The sequence below is a fragment of the Tachyglossus aculeatus genome, chromosome 3 (genome assembly GCF_015852505.1).
Source record: "Tachyglossus aculeatus isolate mTacAcu1 chromosome 3, mTacAcu1.pri, whole genome shotgun sequence".
NCBI classification, from domain to species: domain Eukaryota; kingdom Metazoa; phylum Chordata; class Mammalia; order Monotremata; family Tachyglossidae; genus Tachyglossus; species Tachyglossus aculeatus.
This window is the reverse complement of record NC_052068.1, coordinates 31,193,216-31,213,697: the sequence shown is the minus strand read 5'-3', so window position 1 is coordinate 31,213,697 and position 20,482 is coordinate 31,193,216. Positions and strand designations below refer to the sequence as shown.

Sequence of the window (20,482 nt, the reverse complement as noted above, 5' to 3'; positions counted from 1 at the left end):
TACATTCCACGGAAACTGCCCTCTCAAAGGTCACCAGTGACCTCCTTTTTGGCAGAACCAATGGCTCCTACTCTATCCTAATCCTCCTCGACCTCTCAGCTGCCTTCGACACTGTGGACCACCCCCTTTTCCTCAATACGCTATCCAACCTTGGCTTCACAGACTCTGTCCTCTCCTGGTTCTCCTCTTATCTCTCCGGCCATGCATTCTCAGTCTCTTTTGCGGGCTCCTCCTCCCCCTCCCATCCCCTTACTGTAGGGGTTCCTCAAGGGTCAGTTCTTGGTCCCCTTCTGTTCTCTATCTACACTCACTTCCTCGGTGAACTCATTCGCTCCCACAGCTTCATCTATCATCTCTACGCTGATGACACCTAAATCTCCATCTCTGCCCCTGCTCTCTCTCCCTCCCTTCAGGCTCGTGTCTCCTCCTGCCTTCAAGACATCTCCATCTGGATGTCTGCCCTCCATCTAAAACTCAATATGTCCAAGACTGAACCCTTTATCTTCCCTCCCAAACCCTGCCCTCTCCCTGACTTTCCCATCACTGTTGACGACACTACCATCTTTCCCGTCTCACAAGCCCGCAACCTTGGTGTCATCCTCGACTCCGCTCTCTCGTTCACCCCTCACATCCAATCAGTCACCAAAAACTGCCGATCTCACCTCCGCAACATCGCCAAGATCTGCCCTTTCCTCTTCAGCCAAACCGCTGCCCTGCTGGTTCAATCTCTCATCCTATCCCGACTGGATTACTGCATCAGCCTCCTCTCTGATCTCCCATCCTCCTGTCTCTCCCCACTTCAATCTATACTTCACGCTGCTTTCCGCATCATCTCTGTGCAGAAATGCTCTGGGCATGTTACTCCCCTCCTCAAAAATCTCCAGTGGCTACCAGTCAGCCTATGCATCAGGCAAAAACTCCTCACTCTCGGCTTCAAGGCTGTCCATCACCTCGCCCCCTCCTACCTCACCTCCCTTCTTTCCTTCTCCAGCCTAGCCTGCACCCTCCGCTCCTCTGCCGCTGACCTCCTCATTGTGCCTCGTTCTTGCCCATCCTGCCGTCGACCCCCAGCCCACATCCTCCCCCTGGCCTGGAATGCCCTCCCTCCCCACATCCGCCAAGCTAGCTCTCTTCCTCCCTTCAAAGCCCTACTGAGAGCTCACCTCCTCCAGGAGGCCTTCCCAGACTGAGCCCCCTCCTTCCTCTCCCCCTCCCCATCCCCCCTGCCCTACCTCCTTCCCCTCCCCACAGCACCTGTATATATGTTTGTACAGATTTATTACTCTATTTTACTTGTACATATTTACTATTCTGTTTATTTTATTTTGTTAATATGTTTTGTTTTGTTGTCAGTCTCCCCGTTCTAGACTGTGAGCCCGCTGTTGGGTAGGGACCGTCTCTATATGTTGCCAACTTGTACTTCCCAAGCGCTTAGTACACTGCTCTGCACACAGTAAGCGCTCAATAGATACGATTGATTGAATGAATGAATACTCTGCACACAATACTCAATAAATACAATTGATTGCTTCATCAGAGGATTTCTCAGTTTTGACAGAGTGTGGGAGATGCTGAAGGGACAGTTCTGTAGGCAAAAGAAAGAACTAAAAGATTAACCCACAAAAGGGGTTGCATGCTTATGTTTAGTCTTAATGGTGATGAGGAAAATCAGATTTTTTCCAAATTCTATTGTAGCTTTTTACCTTGTAGGGCCTAGTCTGGGAGTCAGAAGGACATGGGTTCTAATGCCAGATCTGCCCCTTGTCTGCTGTGTGACCTTGGGCAAGTCACTTAACTTATCTGTGCCTCAGTTGCATCATCTGTAAAATAAAGATTAAGATCGTGATCCTTATGTAGGGCATGGACTGGGTCCAACCTGATCATCTTGTATCTACTCCAGCACTTAGTACAGGGCCCGGCACATAATGAGCACATAACAAATACCATTAAAAACTAAAAATAAACAAGAGAGCAGTAGCAGAGAGCCTAGAGTGATCCACTTTGTCTCCTGTTGCCCACTTAGTTGGGTAATAAAGACGGTCATCATCCTCTGCTGAATTAGATAGCCTGACTGTAGCTCTCTGCAACCGGAGGCATTGTTTATTTTGCACATTTCCTGCATTTGCAGAATCTTATGGTATTATGCAAATATGGAGGGGAGGAAAAGAAAAACTGCTGATACTGATCTGGAACAAACACCTTATTCCTCTTTCCCCCCTTTCCCTTTCCTCTTCCCCATTTTTTCTCCTTAATAATAATAATAGCATTTGTTAAGCATTTACTATGTGCAAAGCACTGTTCTAAATGCTGGGGGGGATACAAGGTGATCAGGTTGTCCTACGTGGGGCTCACAGTCGTAATCCCCATTTTACAGATGAGGTAACTGAGACTCAGAGAAGTTAAGTGATTTGCCCAAGGTCACAGCAGACGTGGTGGAGTCGGGATTCAAACCCATGACCTCTCACTCCAAAGCCCATGCTCTTTCCACTGGGTCACACTGCTTCTGCTCCTTGCGACTAACCCCAAGCTGATCTGTGGTAACCAGCAGTTGAGCAGCAGCTGGGATGTGTTGGGCAAATATGACTGCCTCTCACTTTGTACATAGAGATGATGAAATTGTGAGGGAGAATGATCACAGGTATAAACTGAGGAGAAAGCCTAATAGGGGAATTGGCAGTGCAGGCAGACAGCCACAAATCTGGAAGAATTTCCGCTCCAGCATCATCATCATCATCAATCGTATTTATTGAGTGCTTACTATGTGCAGAGCACTGTATTAAGTGCTTGGGAAGTACAAATTGGCAACATATAGAGACAGTCCCTACCCAACAGTGGGCTCACAGTCTAAAAGGGGGAGACAGAGAACAAAACCAAACGTACTAACAAAATAAAATAAATAGAATAGATATGTACAATTAAAATAAATAAATAAATGAATAGAGTAAAAAAAAATATGTACAAACATATATACATATATACAGGTGCTGTGGGGAAGGAAAGAGGTAAGATGGGGGGGATGGAGAGGGGGACGAGGGGGAGAGGAAGGAAGGGGCTCAGTCTGGGAAGGCCTCCTGGAGGAGGTGAGCTCTCAGCAGGACCTTGAAGGGAGGAAGAGAGCTAGCTTGGCGGATGGGCAGAGGGAGGGCATTCCAGGCCCGGGGGATGACGTGGGCCGGGGGTCGATGGCGGGACAGGCGAGAGCGAGGTACGGTGAGGAGATTAGCGGCGGAGGAGTGGAGGGTGCGGGCTGGGCTGGAGAAGGAGAGAAGGGAGGTGAGGTAGGAGGGGGCGAGGTGATGGACAGCCTAGAAGCCCTGGGTGAGGAGTTTCTGCCTAGTGTTTTTAAGGTAGGGAGAATAGTAGTCTGTAGGATGTGAAGAGGGAGGGAGTTCTAGTAAGGAATTTATAGCACATCTTATTCCACCATGATTAGTATATCAGCCTCCTTGCCGACCTCCCTGCTTCCTATCTTGCTCCACTCCAGTTCATTCGTCACTCTGCTGCCCGGATTATTTTTCTACAAAAAACGTTCAGTCTATGTTTCCTCCTCACGAACTTCCAGTGGTTGCCCGTACACATATCTATCAATCAATCAATCAATCAATCGTATTTATTGAGCGCTTACTATGTGCAGAGCACTGTACTAAGCGCTTGGGAAGCACAAATTGGCATCACATAGAGACATTCCCTACCCAACAGTGGGCTCACAGTCTAAAAGGGGGAGACAGAGAACAGAACCAAACATACCAACAAAATAAAATAAGTAGGATAGAAATGTACAAGTAAAATAAATAAATAAATAGATAAACAGAGTAATAAATATGTACAACCATATATACATATATACAGGTGCTGTGGGGAAGGGAAGGAGGTAAGACGGGAGGATGGAGAGGGGGACGAGGGGGAGAGGAAAGAAGGGGCTCAGTCTGGGAAGGCCTCCTGGAGGAGGTGAGCTCTCAGCAGGGCCTTGAAGGGAGGAAGAGAGCTAGCTTGGCGGATGGGCAGAGGGAGGGCATTCCAGGCCCGGGGGATGACGTGGGCCGGGGGTCGATGGCGGGACAGGCGAGAGCGAGGTACAGTGAGGAGATTAGTGGTGGAGGAGCGGAGGGTGCGGGCTGGGCAGTAGAAGGAGAGAAGGGAGGTGAGGTAGGAGGGGGCGAGGTGATGGAGAGCCTTGAAGCCCAGGGTGAGGAGTTTCTGCTTGATGCGCAGATTGATCGGTAGCCATTGGAGGTTTTTGAGGAGGGGAGTAATATGTCCAGAGCGTTTCTGGACAAAGATAATCTGGGCAGCAGCATGAAGTATGGATTGAAGTGGAGAGAGACACGAGGATGGGAGATCAGAGAGAAGGCTAGTGCAGTAGTCCAGACGGGATAGGATGAGAGCTTGAATTAGCAGGGTAGCGGTTTGGATGGAGAGGAAAGGGCGGATCTTGGCAATGTTGCGGAGCTGAGACCGGCAGGTTTTGGTGATGGCTTGGATGTGAGGGGTGAATGAGAGAGCGGAGTCGAGGATGACACCAAGGTTGCGGGCTTGTGAGACGGGAAGGATGGTAGTGCCGTCAACAGAGATGGGAAAGTCAGGGAGAGGACAAGGTTTGGGAGGGAAGACAAGGAGCTCAGTCTTCGACATGTTGAGCTTTAGGTGGCGGGCGGACATCCAGATGGAGATGTCCTGAAGGCAGGAGGAGATACGAGCCTGGAGGGAGGGGGAGAGAGCAGGGGCAGAGATGTAGATCTGGGTGTCATCAGCGTAGAGGTGATAGTTGAAGCCGTGGGAGCCAATGAGGTCACCAAGGGAGTGAGTGTAGATTGAGAACAGAAGGGGACCAAGCACTGAACCTTGGGGAACCCCCACAGTAAGAGGATGGGAGGGGGAGGAGGAGCCTGCAAAAGAGACTGAGAAAGAACGACCGGAGAGATAAGAGGAGAACCAGGAGAGGACGGAGTCTGTGAAGCCATGGTCAGATAACGTGTTGAGGAGAAGGGGGTGGTCCACAGTGTCAAAGGCAGCTGAGAGGTCGAGGAGGATTAGGACAGAGTATGAGCCGTTGGATTTGGCAAGCAGGAGGTCATTGGTGACCTTTGAGAGGGCAGTTTCCGTGGAATGAAGGGGACGGAAGCCAGACTGGAGGGGGTCGAGGAGAGAGTTGTTGTTGAGGAATTCTAGGCAGCGCGTGTAGACAACTCGTTCAAGGAGTTTGGAAAGGAATGGTAGGAGGGATATGGGACGATAACTAGAAGGTGAGGTGGGGTCAAGAGAGGGTCAAACAGAAAGTACTTACCTTCGGCTGTAAAGCACTCATTCACTGCGCCCCCTCCTTCCTCACCTTACTGCTCTCCTACTACAATCCATCCTGCACACTTTGCTCCTCTAATGCCAAACTGCTGACTCTACCTTAGATTTGTCTATCACTGCACCTCATGTCTTCCCTCCCTTAGATTTCCTTCTCCCTCCCCGGCCATCCTACAGTGTCCGGGATCAATCAATCAATCGTATTTATTGAGCGCTTACTGTGTGCAGAGCACTGTACTAAGCGCTTGGGAAGTACAAGTTGGCAACGTATAGAGACAGTCCCTACCCAACAGTGGGCTCACAGTCTAAAAGGGGGAGACAGAGAACAAAACCAAACATACTAACAAAATAAAATAAATAGAATAGATATGTACAAGTAAAATGAATAAATAAATAGAGTAATAAATACGTGGGCAGAGCGATTGGACTTGCCCTTTTTTCCCTGTGCAGCTGAACCCAACTGAAGGATTGGCAGCAGCTGCCAACAGAGAGGTTGAGGAGAGTCAGTCTTTTGCCTGGAAATGTTGTATCCTGGTGCCATGGAGTACCAACCATATTCAGTCAATCAGTGATATTTATTGGGTGTTTACTGTGTGCAGAGCACTGTACAAAGTGCTCTGGTGCCCAGCACAGTCGGGTCAGCCGGCCTGCAGGACCCCAACAACAGACTCCCGGGCCTGTGCTCTATCCACTAGGCCATGCTGCTTACAACAGCGTTAGCAGACACGTTTCATGTCCACAGTGAGCTTACAGTCTAGAATCAACAGAATTGTCCACTGGGGACACTTCTTCCTCTTTTTTTTTTTATGGCTCAGCAGTAGCATCACTATCTCTCTGACTACCAGTGCTTCGAACAGTGCTTTGCACATAGCGCTTAATAAATAATAATAATAATAATGGTGGCATTTGTTAAGCGCTTACTATGTGCAAAGCACTGTTCTAAGCGCTGGGGGGGGATACAATGGGATCAAGTTGTCCCACGTGGGGCTCAGTCTTAATCCTCATTTTACCCGATGAGGTAACTGAGGCTCAGAGAAGTTAAGTGACTTGCCCTTATTATTATTATTACCAGGCCCAACCAAACTTGTTGCGGTAGTCCTGAGGGCCCTTATAGGGACCCTCAGATGCCAACACCTGAGTCTATCGCATTGAAGGAGTTAACACATCCCCACTAGAGTAATGTGACTTTTTCTGACCCCCTTTGGTTCAACATCTTCAGAAACTCCCTCTTGTATATTTATCTTCGATCTCTTGTCGTAAGGCCAGACAACAGTGATGATGATTATACTTCTTTATGGCTTAATGGAAAACGCACGGGCATGGGAGTAAGAGGTTGTGGATTCTAATCCCGTCTCTGCCACTTGTCAGCTGTGTTACTTTGGGCAAGTCACTTCACTTCTCTGTGCCTCAGTTACCTCATCTGTAAAATGGGAACTTAGACTGCGAGCCCCACCTGGAACAACCTGATAGTCTTGTATCTCCCCCAGCACTTAGAACAGTACTTGGCACATAGTAAGCGCTTAACAAAAACCATTGTCATCATCATCATCATCACCACTGCTACCACTATTAATAATAATGTGGTATTTTGTAAGCACTTATATGCTAAGCACTGGAGGAAATACATGATAATTAGATTGTACACAGTCCCCATTCTACACTGGGTGCACAGTCTCTGGGGAAGGAAGAACAGATATTAAATCTCCATTTAACGGATGAGGAAACAGAGGCCCAGAGAAGTTCGGTGACTTACTCTTGGCTTCCCAGGAGGCAAGCAAGAGAGCCAACATTAGTACTCAGATCTCCTGACTCTGTTCTCTGCTCTATCCATTTGGCCATGCTGCTTCTCAGTATTCCGGTGGCTCCCCAAACACGCCGTTTACTTGGATGACTGAATTTTGGGTTTCAAGACCGAGCCCCAGAGCCCGGAGGACAGGTGGGAATCGATGAATCACCTTCCTAGTGGTCCTGGGGATGCCGAGCGATGAGCAAGCTGAACAGGTTGTGTCACCTGGATATACGGAACTGGGCTCAGCTGACAGTTCTTCCCATCAGTGCGTTTGACAAATCCAGTTAGTCTGAAAGAGTGGGTGAGATACTGGAAGGAGTTAGAGAATAGAACTTTAGCCTGCGGGCATGGACATGTTAAAACAAATGTCATTGGTTGAAAACCAGAAAGGAAATGCTGTTGTGGAAAGGAGGCAGTCAGGTGGAGAGTATAGAGTCAGAATGAGGTTCTTTCCCTCCCTGTTCCATCAAGTTGCCAGATGAAATCAAGGACTTTTGGCCCTCAGCTGGAAAGCCTCCTTCAAGGGAAATGGAGAAAAATTGAATTTTTTCCTTGAGCTGGTGTTGCCCCCTTCGTGTGCAAGGGGCATAGTACCTGAGAGTACAGACAGTGTCTTTAGGTTTGTGGAAAATCTGAGCGCTTTGGGCAGAGAGAAATGTAAAGCAGAAAGGAGTCTTTGGTGACATACTGAGATGGTGACAGGGTATTTGCATTCTGTCACTCCCTGTTTTGGGATTGTACAAGACAGGTGGCATACATTCATGACAGAGAATTCTGACTCTAGTAACTAGTTCTCCACACATCCTCTCCCCTTCCTCCTTCCCCTCATTGTGCCTTGATTGCATCAAAAATACCGTGAACCTGTGGGTGAAAGCATGAGCAGACATTGGTCTATGTAGGGAAACGCTACCAGGTAGAACTCAAAGCAGCTGTTACCTTCACGTTGCCCTCTCGCTAATAACAGCTGAATTTCAGGGAACCTCATCACCTCATGGGCAGATTTTCAGAAATAAAGTATTCCCTGGCCTAGAGCCTTGGGAAAGAAGTGGGAAGAGGTCTTTTCTCCAGGATTCACAAAGGGGGTAAAGAGCAGTTAGAGCAAAAGGGGGAATTCCTTAACTACAACAGGAAGCATACACACAAACGTAGCAGCCAAAAGCCACTCAGACCAACTTGGCCAACTTTTCGTTGGTGAAAGGGAAACCTGTCCGTAGACCAGACTTTATCGCTCTTAGTGTTTAGGACTCTAGGACATCTTTCTGGTGAACTGATTGTGTTCTAGACTGATAAGCACAGACCTTCAGATCCAGTCTTCCTGTATTAATGACCTGCTCAGCAATCAACTTTTGCCAAGAGCTAATGCAAAGAACATTGCCTTGTTATGCATGTGCTTCCCCTAACCACTTCCGTTCTGTCACCGATGTCCTGCTCCAGACTAACATCTGCCTCGACAGACCCATGCCGACAAAGCCGTGCACATTCATTTGAGTCCGTTTCAAAATGTCTTACCCCATCCGAGCAGTCTGGTAGTCGCCAAGATGTGAAGTCACGGAGAGGGCGCCTGTCCGGATGAGCCGTGGGGTTTTTCGTTAGGCTGATGTGATCTCTGATTTCAGACTGTGTTCCCACCAGGCACAACTGGCAAAGCATCATCCCCACCACCTGTGATCACAGACACCAGGCAGATGAGTGAGAAACTGGAGACTATTTTGTTTCAGCTGCGACAGGTGACCCGCGAGAGGGACGAGCTGCGGAAGCGCCTGGCCCTGTCATCTCCTGGATCGACTTTTGACGACTGCAGGTAAAGCGACCGCTGTTGCTACTGACCTTGACGGACTACTTCTTGACCTCTGGCGGGTGCGGCCCAGATTGTGCACGGGACCCGGGTCTTGCACCCTATTGGCTGATGTGCAGATCATCCAAAGTATTCACTCAGTCATATTTATTGAGCACTTTACTGTGCGCAAAGCACCTTGGAATGTACAATATAACAGCAAACAGACACATTCTCTGCCCAAAGCAAGCTCACGGTGGAAAAGCAGCATGGCGTAATCGATGTGCTGCGTGACCTTGGGCAAGTCACTTCTCTTCTCTGTGCCTCAGTTACCTCATCCGGAAAATGGAGATTGAAACTGTGAGCCCCACGTGGGACAGGGACTATGTTCAGCCCGATTTGCTTGTATCCACCCCAGAGCTTAGTACAGTGCCTGGCACATAGTAAGCGTTTAAACATTATTATTAGTAGTAGTTTTATTGAGCACTCGGTGTGGTGCACTGCTGTTGGCACTTGGGAAGTGCAGAATAACAAAATAATGATGGTATTTGTTAAGCACTTACTATTCGTGAAGCACTGTTCTAAGCTCTGGGGGGATACACGGTGATCAGGTATTCCAAGGGGTTTACAATCTTAATCCCCATTTTACAGATGAGGTAACTGAGGCACAGAGAAGTTAAGTGACTTGCCCAAAGTCACACAGCCGATAAGTGGCGGAGCTGGGATTAGAACCCATGACCTCCGACTCCCAAGCCTGTGCTCTTTCCACTGAGCCATGCTGCTTCTCTATGACACAGTCCCTGTCCACAAGGTGCTTGCAGTCTAATGGGGAAGGCAAACAATTTTTAAAATAATAATTATTAGTATTAGTAATAATACTGGTTTTTGTTAAGCACTTACTATGTGTTAGGCACTGTTCTAAATGCTGGGGTTAATCAAATTAATCAGGTCAGACACAGTCCCCGTCCCCCGTGGGAGAGCAGGTATTCAGTCCCCACTTTTCAGATGAAGAAACTGAGGTACAGAGAAGTTAAGTGACTTGCCCAAGGTCACAGCAAACAAGTCATGGAGCTGGGATTAAAACCCAGATTATCTGGCTCCTAGGCTCATGCCCTTTCCACTAGGCCATGCTGCTTCTCAACTGGAAGGGTTACAACTAGAAGGGCTACATATATTAGCAGATGGTTTTCTATTGGTTGCCTTCTAATGAAAATACTTTTGGGTTCTGATTTTTGGCTTTGGTCACTTTTATTATTTTGATCGGGGAAATCACAGAGTGAGAACCAGAAAGGTTTAGGCAATGCTGAGCATTCTCATCCCACTCGCTTACTCTGGGAAGACTTCCTGGAGGAGATAGGATTTGACAAGGTCCTTTAGTAAGGGGATGGAGAAGGCTTGGTGGTGTATTTATTTTATTTTGTTAGTATGTTTGGTTTTGTTCTCTGTCTCCCCCTTTTAGACTGTGAGCCCACTGTTGGGTAGGGACTGTCTCTATATGTTGCCAATTTGTACTTCCCAAGTGCTTAGTACAGTGCTCTGCACATAGTAAGCGCTCAATAAATACGATTGATTGATTGATTGCTTCTTTGAACAAATTGTAGGGGTGGTTGAGGGGGGAGACCTTGACTTCCTTGGGATGCCCCCTGTTCCTTGGTCAGGTCCTCAAACCTGAGAAGGTCTTCAGGGTTAAAGTGAAAGAAAGGGCAAAGAACTAGTCCTGTAATCCACTGAAAAAGTAGTGGTTGGTAGTAATAGTATTTATTAAGCTTTTTCTGTATGCAGAGCCTGGTACTAAGCCCTGGGAGAATACACAAATGGGAATTAGACACAGTCCTTGTCCCACTGGGGAGCTCACAATCTAGTGTGGTTAAGCACATAAATGCTGTTATGATAGAGCAAGCTTAAAACCTGTCTACATTTGCAAGGGGCAGCAAATCATACCCCTCTGTGGGTTTTCTGGTCAGCTCCAAGAGACTTTGGCTCTAATGCCATGATTAGTACCTGAGAGAAGGATGGAGGAATAAATCTGAACTTCATGATCCAGTAGAATTGTGTTGTCACTACTTTGCTGTGTCCTCTGGGTGGGTAACGGCTGCTGTGTTTTCCCTTCTGTGAAAGGCCCAGCCCCAAACCAAGTCACGACTATGAAAGGCTGAAGATCCAGTGTGTGAAGGCCATGTCAGACCTTCAGTCTCTCCAGAATCAACACACCAAGACCCTGAAGAGATGTGAGGAAGCAGCCAAAGAAGCAGACTTCTACCAGTAAGTGAAGCCTAGTGAGGCAGAGCCTAGTGTGGGATGAAAATTTCTGGCCTAAGCTTAACCCGGAAGAGGTTTGTTAAAGTTGGAAAGAGGTCCAGAGGAGTTGTGCCATATGTGCACGTGGCATGTTCATGTCTACATGGATGCTCCAGTGGACTGCCAGCCAACTAGGCATGCGTAAAAATACCAGTTAGGCAACAGTTATTCCAGGCACCATGCTGTGAGGTTCCACCTATTGTAAGCAGTCCTAAAAAAAGGAAATATGTCTATACCTAGGCTGAGTCAATCCGGCCTTCTGCAAAGTCCAGTCTGACCTGGCCTTTAAGCTCAAGAACTGCAGATTGACTTAAGTTCCTGCTGGCCTCTATAGTGAGGATCCCTGGTCCCTCATGATTTTGAGGTGCCACATATAAGCCAGGGGAGGTATCAGGCATGTTCCCAAATTTTCCAGTTCTTCCATCTTTTGGAATATTGCTAATCCTATGTGGCAGTAAAAGGGAAGAGAAATGGGGGTAGGTGGGCACATTTTCCTGAGTTGCTAGAATCTGCCTTGGGCTGCTTAATGAGTTGCCTTGAACTCAGCAAACGTCTCAATACTGGTCTCTCCTCTCCTCTTCTTCCCTCCCCTCCACCCCTCGCCATCCCAGCCTTAAGTCTGGGTCATGGTGCAGGCTTCTGGGTGAAATTGTGGCTTCTGGGTGCTGCTTCTAGGGAAGCAGCGTGGCTCAGTGGAAAGAGCCCGGGCTTGGGAGTTAGAGGTCGTGGGTTCTAATCCCGGCTCCTCCACTTGTCAGCTGTGTGACTTTGGGCAAGTCACTTAACTTCTCTGTGCCTCAGTTTCCTCATCTGTAAAATGGGGATGAAGAGTGTGAGCCCCACGTGGGACAACCTTGATTACCTTGTATCCCCCCCCATCATCATCAATCATATTTATTGAGCGCTTACTATGTGCAGAGCACTGTACTATGCGCTTGGGAAGTACAAATTGGCAACATATAGAGACAGTCCCTACCCAACAGTGGGCTCACAGTCTGAAAGCACTTAGAACAGTGCTTGGCACATAGTAAGCGCTTAACAAATACCAACATTATTTATTATTAATGGAGAGGGAACTCTGTAGATGGAACCCAAGCCAATCCTTCCATAGGTCTTTGAATGAGTCGCTCGGAGAGGGTGGGGAGGGCCTAGCAGTAAGTTTCCAGGTGACCAGTCCTCAAGCCCTGTTTCTCTGTGGTGGTGTTTCAGCACACTGCACAGCCGTCTCTTGAGCGATCAGTCCCAGCTGAAGGAGGACGCGGATGCCCTGAAGCGAGAGAATGCCCAGCTGATCCGAGAGCACAATCACCTGCAGCAGTCCTGTGAGGAGATGAAAAGGCTCCATGAGGAAGATCAGAAGGAGATCGCTGACCTCCGGGTCCAGCAGCAGCAGGTAGGTGGAAAGTTCCTGCTGGAAAGGATGAGGCGAGAGACCCAGGGGCCGCTGGCAGCTCAAAGAGACAGGCTTATCACTGCAGTTGCAGTCTTTGTGCATTTGGTATATAGATCCTGCTGTGTGTCAGTCATGACTAAAGAGGGAATGAAGCTCCAGGGTTCAAATCAAAGTTCTGAGGTTACAAGGTTAAATCTTGATTCTGTACTATGTGGTGTTAAGCTAGTAGCTTAGCTCTCTGAGCCTCTGGTGTTGCGCCTGAAAAATGGATGTGATTCCTTGCTGAACTCCCAGGGATGTTTTGTGGTTGAGTGAGACGATGAAAAAATTATCGTCTATATAACAATTTAGTGTGGCCTAGTGGATAGAGCATGGCCCTGGGAGTCTGAAAGACCTGGGTTCTACTGCCAGCTCCACCGTGTGTCTGCTGTGTGACCTTGGGTGAGTCAAATTCTCTGTGCCTGTTACCTCATCTGTAAAGTGGTAATTAAGACAGTGAGCAGCCTGTGGGACACGGACTGTGACAACCTGATTAGCTTTTATCTACCCCAACACTTAGTACAATGCCTGGCACATAGTAAGTACTTAATGGATACCATTTTATAAAAAAAAAGCTTGTTCATATTTGATCTCATGTACCCATTCAGCAGCCCTGTGAATTAGAGAGTTGCCCTTATTATTATCCCCCTATTACATCATGGAGAGAAATAGAGGGAGGAGAGTTTAAGTGCCTAAATTTTGCCTAATATCATACAGAAGAGGCAGTGTCAAATTGAGAATCCAAGGCCCCCAACTGTGTTTCCTCAAACTCCGTAGCTGTGTATCCATCAATCATGTTTATTGAGCACTCACTGTGTGCAGAGCACTATACCAAGCACTTGGGAGAGTACAATATAATAGAAGTGGTAGACCCATTTCGTGCCCACAGTGAGCTTACAGTCTAGAGTTTGCAGTTTATATATATGAAAATGCCTTTAGGTGATAGAAGGGAAGCAGTATGGCCTAGTGAAAAGAGCACAGGCCTGACAGTCAGTGGATTTGGGCTTAATTCTGGCACTGCCTTGCCTGCTCTGTGATCTTGGGCAAGTCACTTAAGTCCTTTGTGCCTCAGTTTCCTAGATTATAAAGAGGGCATTCAAAATCTGTTCCCTCCTACTTGGACTGTAAGTTCCATTTGGAACAGGGACGTTGTCTGGCCTTATTAGCAGACACAGTTGAGGCATGCTTAGAAGCAGCGTGGCTCAATGGAAAGAGCACGGGCTTGGGAGTCAGAGGTCATGGGTTCAAGTCCCAGCTCTGCCAATTGTCAGCCCTGTGTGACTTTGGGTAAGTCACTTGACTTCTCTGTGCCTCAGTTCCCTCATCTGTAAAATGAGCATTAAGACTGTGAGCCACAGGTGGGACAACCTGATTACCTTGTATCCTCCCCAGTGCTTTGCACATAGTAAGCGCTTAACAAATGCCGTCATTATTATTATTAACTTGAATCTACCCCAGCATTGTAGTGCTTGACACATAGTAAATGCTTAACAAATGCCATAATTATTATTTGTAATAGAGATGTTTATATAATGTATGTATGGATAAGAATAAAATTATCTTGAATTTAGCATTTATGTAACCCCATACATTGCTGAGTATTAATACTCAGTATTAATACTCAGCAATACTAAGTATTAATACTTAGGCTCTAGTACTTATGTATGTACTTAGTACAGTGCCAAGTGCTTAGTACTGTGCTCTGCACATAATAAGCAGCGAGGCAGTGTGCCTAGAGAGGCATCTTAAAGAAGCAGTGTGGTTCAATGGAAAGAGCCCGGGCTTGGGAGTCAGAGGTCATGTGTTCTAATTCTGGCTCTGCCACTTATCAGCTGTGTGACTTTGGGCAAGTCACTTAACTTCTCTGGGCCAGTTCCCTCATCTGTTAAATGGGGATTAAGACTGTGAGCCCCATGTGGTACAACCTGATTACCTTGTATCTCCCCCAGTGCTTAGAACAGTGCTGGGCACATAGTAAATGCTTAACAAACACCAAAATTATTATTATTATTATTATTATTAGTGCTCAATAAATACTACTGATTGATATCTATAATTTATATGTTTATATTAATGTCCATCTCCCCCTCTAGACTGTAAGCTTGTTTGAGGCAGGGAATGTGTTTGTTTACTGATATACTGTTACTCTCCCTAGCTCTTAGTACAGTGCTCTGCATGCAGTAAGTGCTCAGTAAATATGATTGAATGAATGAATGTGTGCGGAGATAATGACAGCATTTATTAAGCACTTACTATGTGCAAAGCACTGTTCTAAGCACTGGGGAGGTTACGAGGTGATCAGGTTGTCCCACGGGGGGCTCCCAGCCTCAATCCCCAGTTTACAGAAGAGGTAACTGAGGCACAGAGAAGTGAAGTGACTTGCCCAAAGTCACACAGCTGACAATTGGCAGAGCTGGGATTTGAACCCATGACCTCCGACTCCAAAGCCCGGGCTCTTTCCACTGAGCCACGCTGCTTCCGTGAGATGCACACTCACCACTCCTCCTCCTCCCACAATCCCCCCACCAAGCATTCTTCCCCGTTATTCCTTCACATTTTGTCCCTGTTATGCTTAAAGGTTAGCGGCGGGATGATTGAATTACCTTTGATTATTCGAAGTCATAAAGTCTGGTGGGTTTTTTTGGTGATTAATGTTTTTAAATTTTGATTCAAAAAGCAGAGATCTATGAAGTGAAGAAATAGGTATCTATAAACTGTGAAATCAGCTGCCTTTACATCAAACTGGGGTTTCCTCTCTCCTGCCCCAGTTGGTGGAAACAGTAGAAAAATTAGGCTGGGAAGGCACTAGAAAACAACATCAAATGGTCCACTTTGTTGCAAAGAAAGCAGACAACATGGAGAAGCCAGCTGAGCAGGTGGTTTGCTTTACTTCCCTGTAAACCTTCAGTCTTAGTGTGGGGCTTCCCCATCAAGGTCTGTGCCAACAGTACAGCTCCTCCATGGGCCTAAAGGTGAAAGGTCAGCATAATCCCCACAAACAAAGTTTTGTTGCCCACTTCCTGCCTTGTAAACTTGAAGAGTTTAGTGCTAGGTAAATAGAGGTTGGTTCACCCGGGTGCTCTCTTGAGGGATTTGCCCCTGTTCAGCCTGTAGTAGGATCTGTACTGGAAGGGAAAAGTGCTGCTGGATTTCTTTTAAGTCATATGATCAGACTTCATATGAGCCTTTTGTTTGAGGAGAAGGCTTTCTCATTTCTTCTTCTCCCACTCCCTTCTTGTCACCCTTGCACTTGGATTCACACCCTTCATTCACCCCTCCCTCAGCCCCACAGCACTTATGTATATATCTGTAATTTATTATCGAGAAGCAGCGTGGCTCAGTGGAAAGAGCAAGGGCTCTGGAGTCAGAGGTCATGGGTTCATATCCTGGCTCTTCCATTTGCCAGCTGTGTGACTTTGGGCAACTTCTCTGTGCCTTGGTTGCCTCATCTGTAAAATGGGGATGAAGACTGTGAGCCCCCTGTGGGACAACCTGATCACTTTGTAATCTCCCCAGCACTTAGAACAGTGCTCTGCACATAGTAAGCGCTTAATAAATGCTATCATTATTATTATTATTTAGTTGGAGAAGGCTTTCCCCAACTGAGCCCTCATTTCTTCTTCTCCCACTCCCTTCTTGTCACCATTGCACTTGGATTCACATCCTTCATTCACCCCTCAGCTCCACAGCACTTATGTATATATCTGTAATTTATTTTTTACATTAATGTCATCATCATCAATCGTATTTATTGAGCACTTACTGTGTGCAGAGCACTGTACTAAGCGCTTGGGAAGTACAAGTTGGTAACATATAGAGACAGTCCCTACCCAGCAGTGGGCTCACAGTCTAAAAGGGGGAGACAGAGAACAAAACCAAACATACTAACAAAATAAAAAATAGAATAGATATGTACAAGTAAAATAAATAAATAAATAGAGTAATAAATATGTACAAACATATATACATATATACAGGTGCTGTGGGGAAGGGAAGGAGGTGAGATGGGGGGGATGGAGAGGGGGACGAGGGGGATCTACCCTCTAACCTGTAAGCTTGTTTTGGACAGGGAACATGCCTACCAACTCTGTTACGTCATACTCTGCCAAGCACTTATTGATGTGCTGTACATACAGACATACAGTTAATGTTTAATAAATATGATTGATCTCCCCCTCCAGTATTTGCATCTGGTTTCAGTTCAAAAGGCCATTGGTCTTGCTACAGGGGAAATGCTGGGTTCCACCTGACATTAATGCCTCTGTTAGCTCATCTGGGGATTGAAATGGGGATTGAGACTGTGAGCCCAATGTGGGATAGGGACTGTATTCAACCCAATTTGCTTGTATCCACCCCAGTACTTAGTACAGTGCCTGGTACACAGCACATAACAAATACCACAATTATTGTGACTTTTACTGGTGTCTGTCTGTCTCTCTCTCTCTCTCTCTCTCTCTCTCTCTCTCTCTCTCTCACTCTCTCTCTCTCTTTCTCTCTTTCTCTCCTGTGACCCTGGAGCACTTGAGTTGATGGTGAATGATTCTGGACCAATCTTCATTTCCAGTCTTCATTTTTATGTATTTAAGCACTTACTATGTGTCAAGCACTGGTTTAGGTGCTGGGGTAGGTTGAAGATAATCAGGTTGGGCACAGTACCTGTCCCACATAGGGCTCACAGTCTAAATTGAAGGGAGAAGGATTTAATCCCCATTTTACAGATGAGGTATAGAGAAGTTAAGTGACTTGCCCAAGGTCATACAGCAAATAGGTGGCAGAGCTGGGATTGGAACTCAGGTCCTTTGACTTCCAGGCACATGCTCTGTCCATTGTGCAACACTGCTTCCCCACTCCTTGACATCTAGTCCCTTAGAGCCTCAGTTTCCCCCAGGCTCTGACCCTTTGTCTTATTATTTTATTTAAATGTTATTTAAGTGCTTACTATGTGCCAGGCACTGTACTAAGTACTGGGGTGGGTACAAGCAAATTGGGTTGACTAAAGTCCCTGTCCCCTTTGGGGCTCACAGTCTTAGTCCCCATTTATTTTCTTTTTTTATAAGAAGCAGTATTTCCATGCCCACAGTGTGGCCTGAGAACAGGAAACATTTCTTAGTCCACTTTGAAGTCCATCTGACCTTTCCATTAGCTTGTGGAAAATTGGACAAGCTGGAAAACCAAGGTTGTTGTTGAGCTCTTCTCTCACATTGTCCTTCTCCGTGGTCTCCCCGTGGCTCCTGGCCAAATTGAAATTAGACATCAGATACTTTGCGAGTTGCTCAATTTTTGTTCCTCATGTTGGAGCACTGCATTAGAGGAAGCCCCTGCCCTACCTCCTTCCCCTCCCCACAGCACCTGTACAGATTTATCACTCTATTTTACTTGTACATATTTACTATTCTATTTATTTTGTTAATGATGTGCATTTAGTTTTAATTCTATTTGTTCTGATGACCTACACCTGTCTACATGTTTTGTTGTCTGTCTCCCCCTTCTAGACTGTGAGCCCATTGTTGGGTAGGGACCATCTCTATATGATGCCAGTTTGTCCTTCCCAAGCGCTTAGTACAGTGCTGTGCATACAGGAAGTGCTCAATAAATACGATTGAATGAATGAATGATCGGAAAGGATTGCCGTGTTTCCAGAGAGCCTTGCTGCTTGCTGTCCTTTCAGTCTAATTGCTTCTTTGCCCCTGTTATCCATCATGGTGATGATTAAATGTTTTGCTGCCTCCAGAGTGACATTTGGCCTGGATCCAAGTGTCTCAAATAATGGTGGTTTTTGTACCGTATTACCCAGTTAAGGTTAAAGGAACCCTAATGTGAATTTCAATGTCCGAGGTATCATCTTTTAACCGAGCGCTTTGGTCAGATTCCAGTTATTCCCGTTCTTTTGGGTGACTTGTGAATGAGAATATCTATGCCTGAATCAAAGCGAACAATCGAGTTTGATGCCAATTTAGAACGTTTTCTCATTGTAAGGGAAATTAAAACTTTAGTGCAGAAGTCAAAACTAGAAAGGATGATTGGAACGGGTGTATCCAAGTCTGCCATCGTGTGGACACTAGGGAATCTATAGGCAAGGTCAATACTCAAACCAGACCACATTTCTCTGGATCGAAATCCCGGGTAGCGTTTTGGTGGATTGACAAGACCTGCAAGTGGCCCAAACCACCATTTAAAACAATGAAGTGCTGCAAGATCAATCAGTGCCGTATTTATTCAGCAGTTACTGTATAAAGAGCACTGTACTAAGCACTTGGGAGAGTGATGATGATGGTATTTGTTAAGCACTTGCTAAGTGGAAAGCACTGTTCTAAGCACTGGGAAGGTTACAAGGTGATCAGGTTGTCCCACAGGGGGCTCACAGTTTTAATCCCCATTTTGCAGATGAGGTAACTGAGGCACAGAGAAGTTAAGTGACTTGCGCAGAGTCACACAGCTGACAGTAGGCGGAGCTGGGATTTGAACCCATGACCTCTGGCTCCAAAGCCCGGGCTCTTTCCACTGAGCCACGCTGCTTCTTCTTCTTCTGTGTACGATAGTTCAGGGTAGGTAGACTCACTCCCACCAGGCAAGAGATGTAAGATGCTTTCTGCTGTTGCTAGCTGGCAGTTCTAGGCACTTTGTTTATTTCTTTTGTATGAGAGGGCTTTCTGCGAAATGTGACTTTAAGCATCTTGAGGGCAGGGATCTTCACATCTGTGGTCATCATCAATCGTATTTATTGAGCGCTTACTGTGTGCAGAGCACTGTACTAAGCGCTTGGGAAGTACAAGTTGGCAACATATAGAGACAGTCCCTACCCAACAGTGGGCTCACAGTCTAAAAGGCTCACAGTCTAAAAGACCGTGTCAACATCTCCCCTCTTGTAAAACCCTCTTTCCTGTAGCATTTAGCAAAATGCAGCGAAGTGCGTGGACAGTCAGTAAATATCAATTGTGGTGACTGTAGGTGATGAAGCAGAATGGCTCGTCGGAGATCCTCAATAAACTCTACGACACAGCCATGGACAAGCTGGAGGGGGTGAAGAAGGAATACGATGCCTTAAGGAAGCGGTACAATGAGAAAACTGCCCACCACAACACCGACCTGAGTCGGCTGGAGCAGGCAGAGGAGGAGAACCGTCGCCTTCAGAAACAGATAGATATGCTGATGAAGCAGAGGGACTCGGCCATCCATTTCCAGCAGCAGTACTCTTCCTCTCTGAGGAGGTAGGGCCTGTTCAGGGGATGGTATCCACGGAAGAGGAGAGAGGTGCTCGTGAGTACGGTTAAATGGGACTTTGGAGGTCAATCCACTTGTTTTTATCATTCATTCATTGTCGTATTTGAGCACTTACTGTGTGCAGAGCTCTGTATTAAGCGCTTGGGAAGTACAAGGTGGCACCATATAGACGGTCCCTGCCCAACAACGGGCTCACAGTCTTGAAGTGAGCCCGTCTTGTCCCAGAGAGTATGATGCACATTCATCGCCCCTCTTCCTAGTCCACCGTATCTCACCATAGAACACCTGGGCATGAGGCTGGAGAGAAAAATCTGCTCTCGGTGAAGTGCATCAAACTAAATTATATGAGCCTCTCTACCCTTGTGGCCACATTGGTTGGTTGGGGTGTGATTTTCTTGAAGGGGACACTTTTTGAAGGGTCTACACCCATCATATTTTCTGTGTTTTTTAAAAAGAACTTTAGGCACTTCAGCCTTTTCGCACTGTAAATTGGGAGAATCGATCTGTTCTAGGAATAGTTTTTTAGAAGCAAACTCATGTTTTCTAACATCTAGTTTTTTTTTTTAAATCATTAAATGCTAATTCATTCAGTCATATTTATTGAGCGCTTACTGTGTGCAGAGCACTGTACTAAGCGCTTGGGTTCCAATCAAACAGACCCAGTCCCTGATCC

General features: G+C 46.5%; 1 protein-coding gene across 7 annotated transcripts in view; it reads left to right on the top strand.

Moving 5' to 3' along the window:
- DLG5 (discs large MAGUK scaffold protein 5) overlaps positions 1-20,482 on the top strand; it is a 177,243-nt gene that overhangs the window by 92,838 nt on the left and 63,923 nt on the right. For all 7 annotated transcript variants that reach the window (XM_038744424.1, XM_038744428.1, XM_038744426.1 and 4 more), the window contains 4 exons: positions 8,717-8,885; positions 10,977-11,120; positions 12,366-12,549; positions 19,537-19,796. In XM_038744424.1, the coding sequence (XP_038600352.1) occupies positions 8,717-8,885; positions 10,977-11,120; positions 12,366-12,549; positions 19,537-19,796 (757 nt within the window). The remainder of the gene's footprint in view (positions 1-8,716; positions 8,886-10,976; positions 11,121-12,365; positions 12,550-19,536; positions 19,797-20,482) is intronic.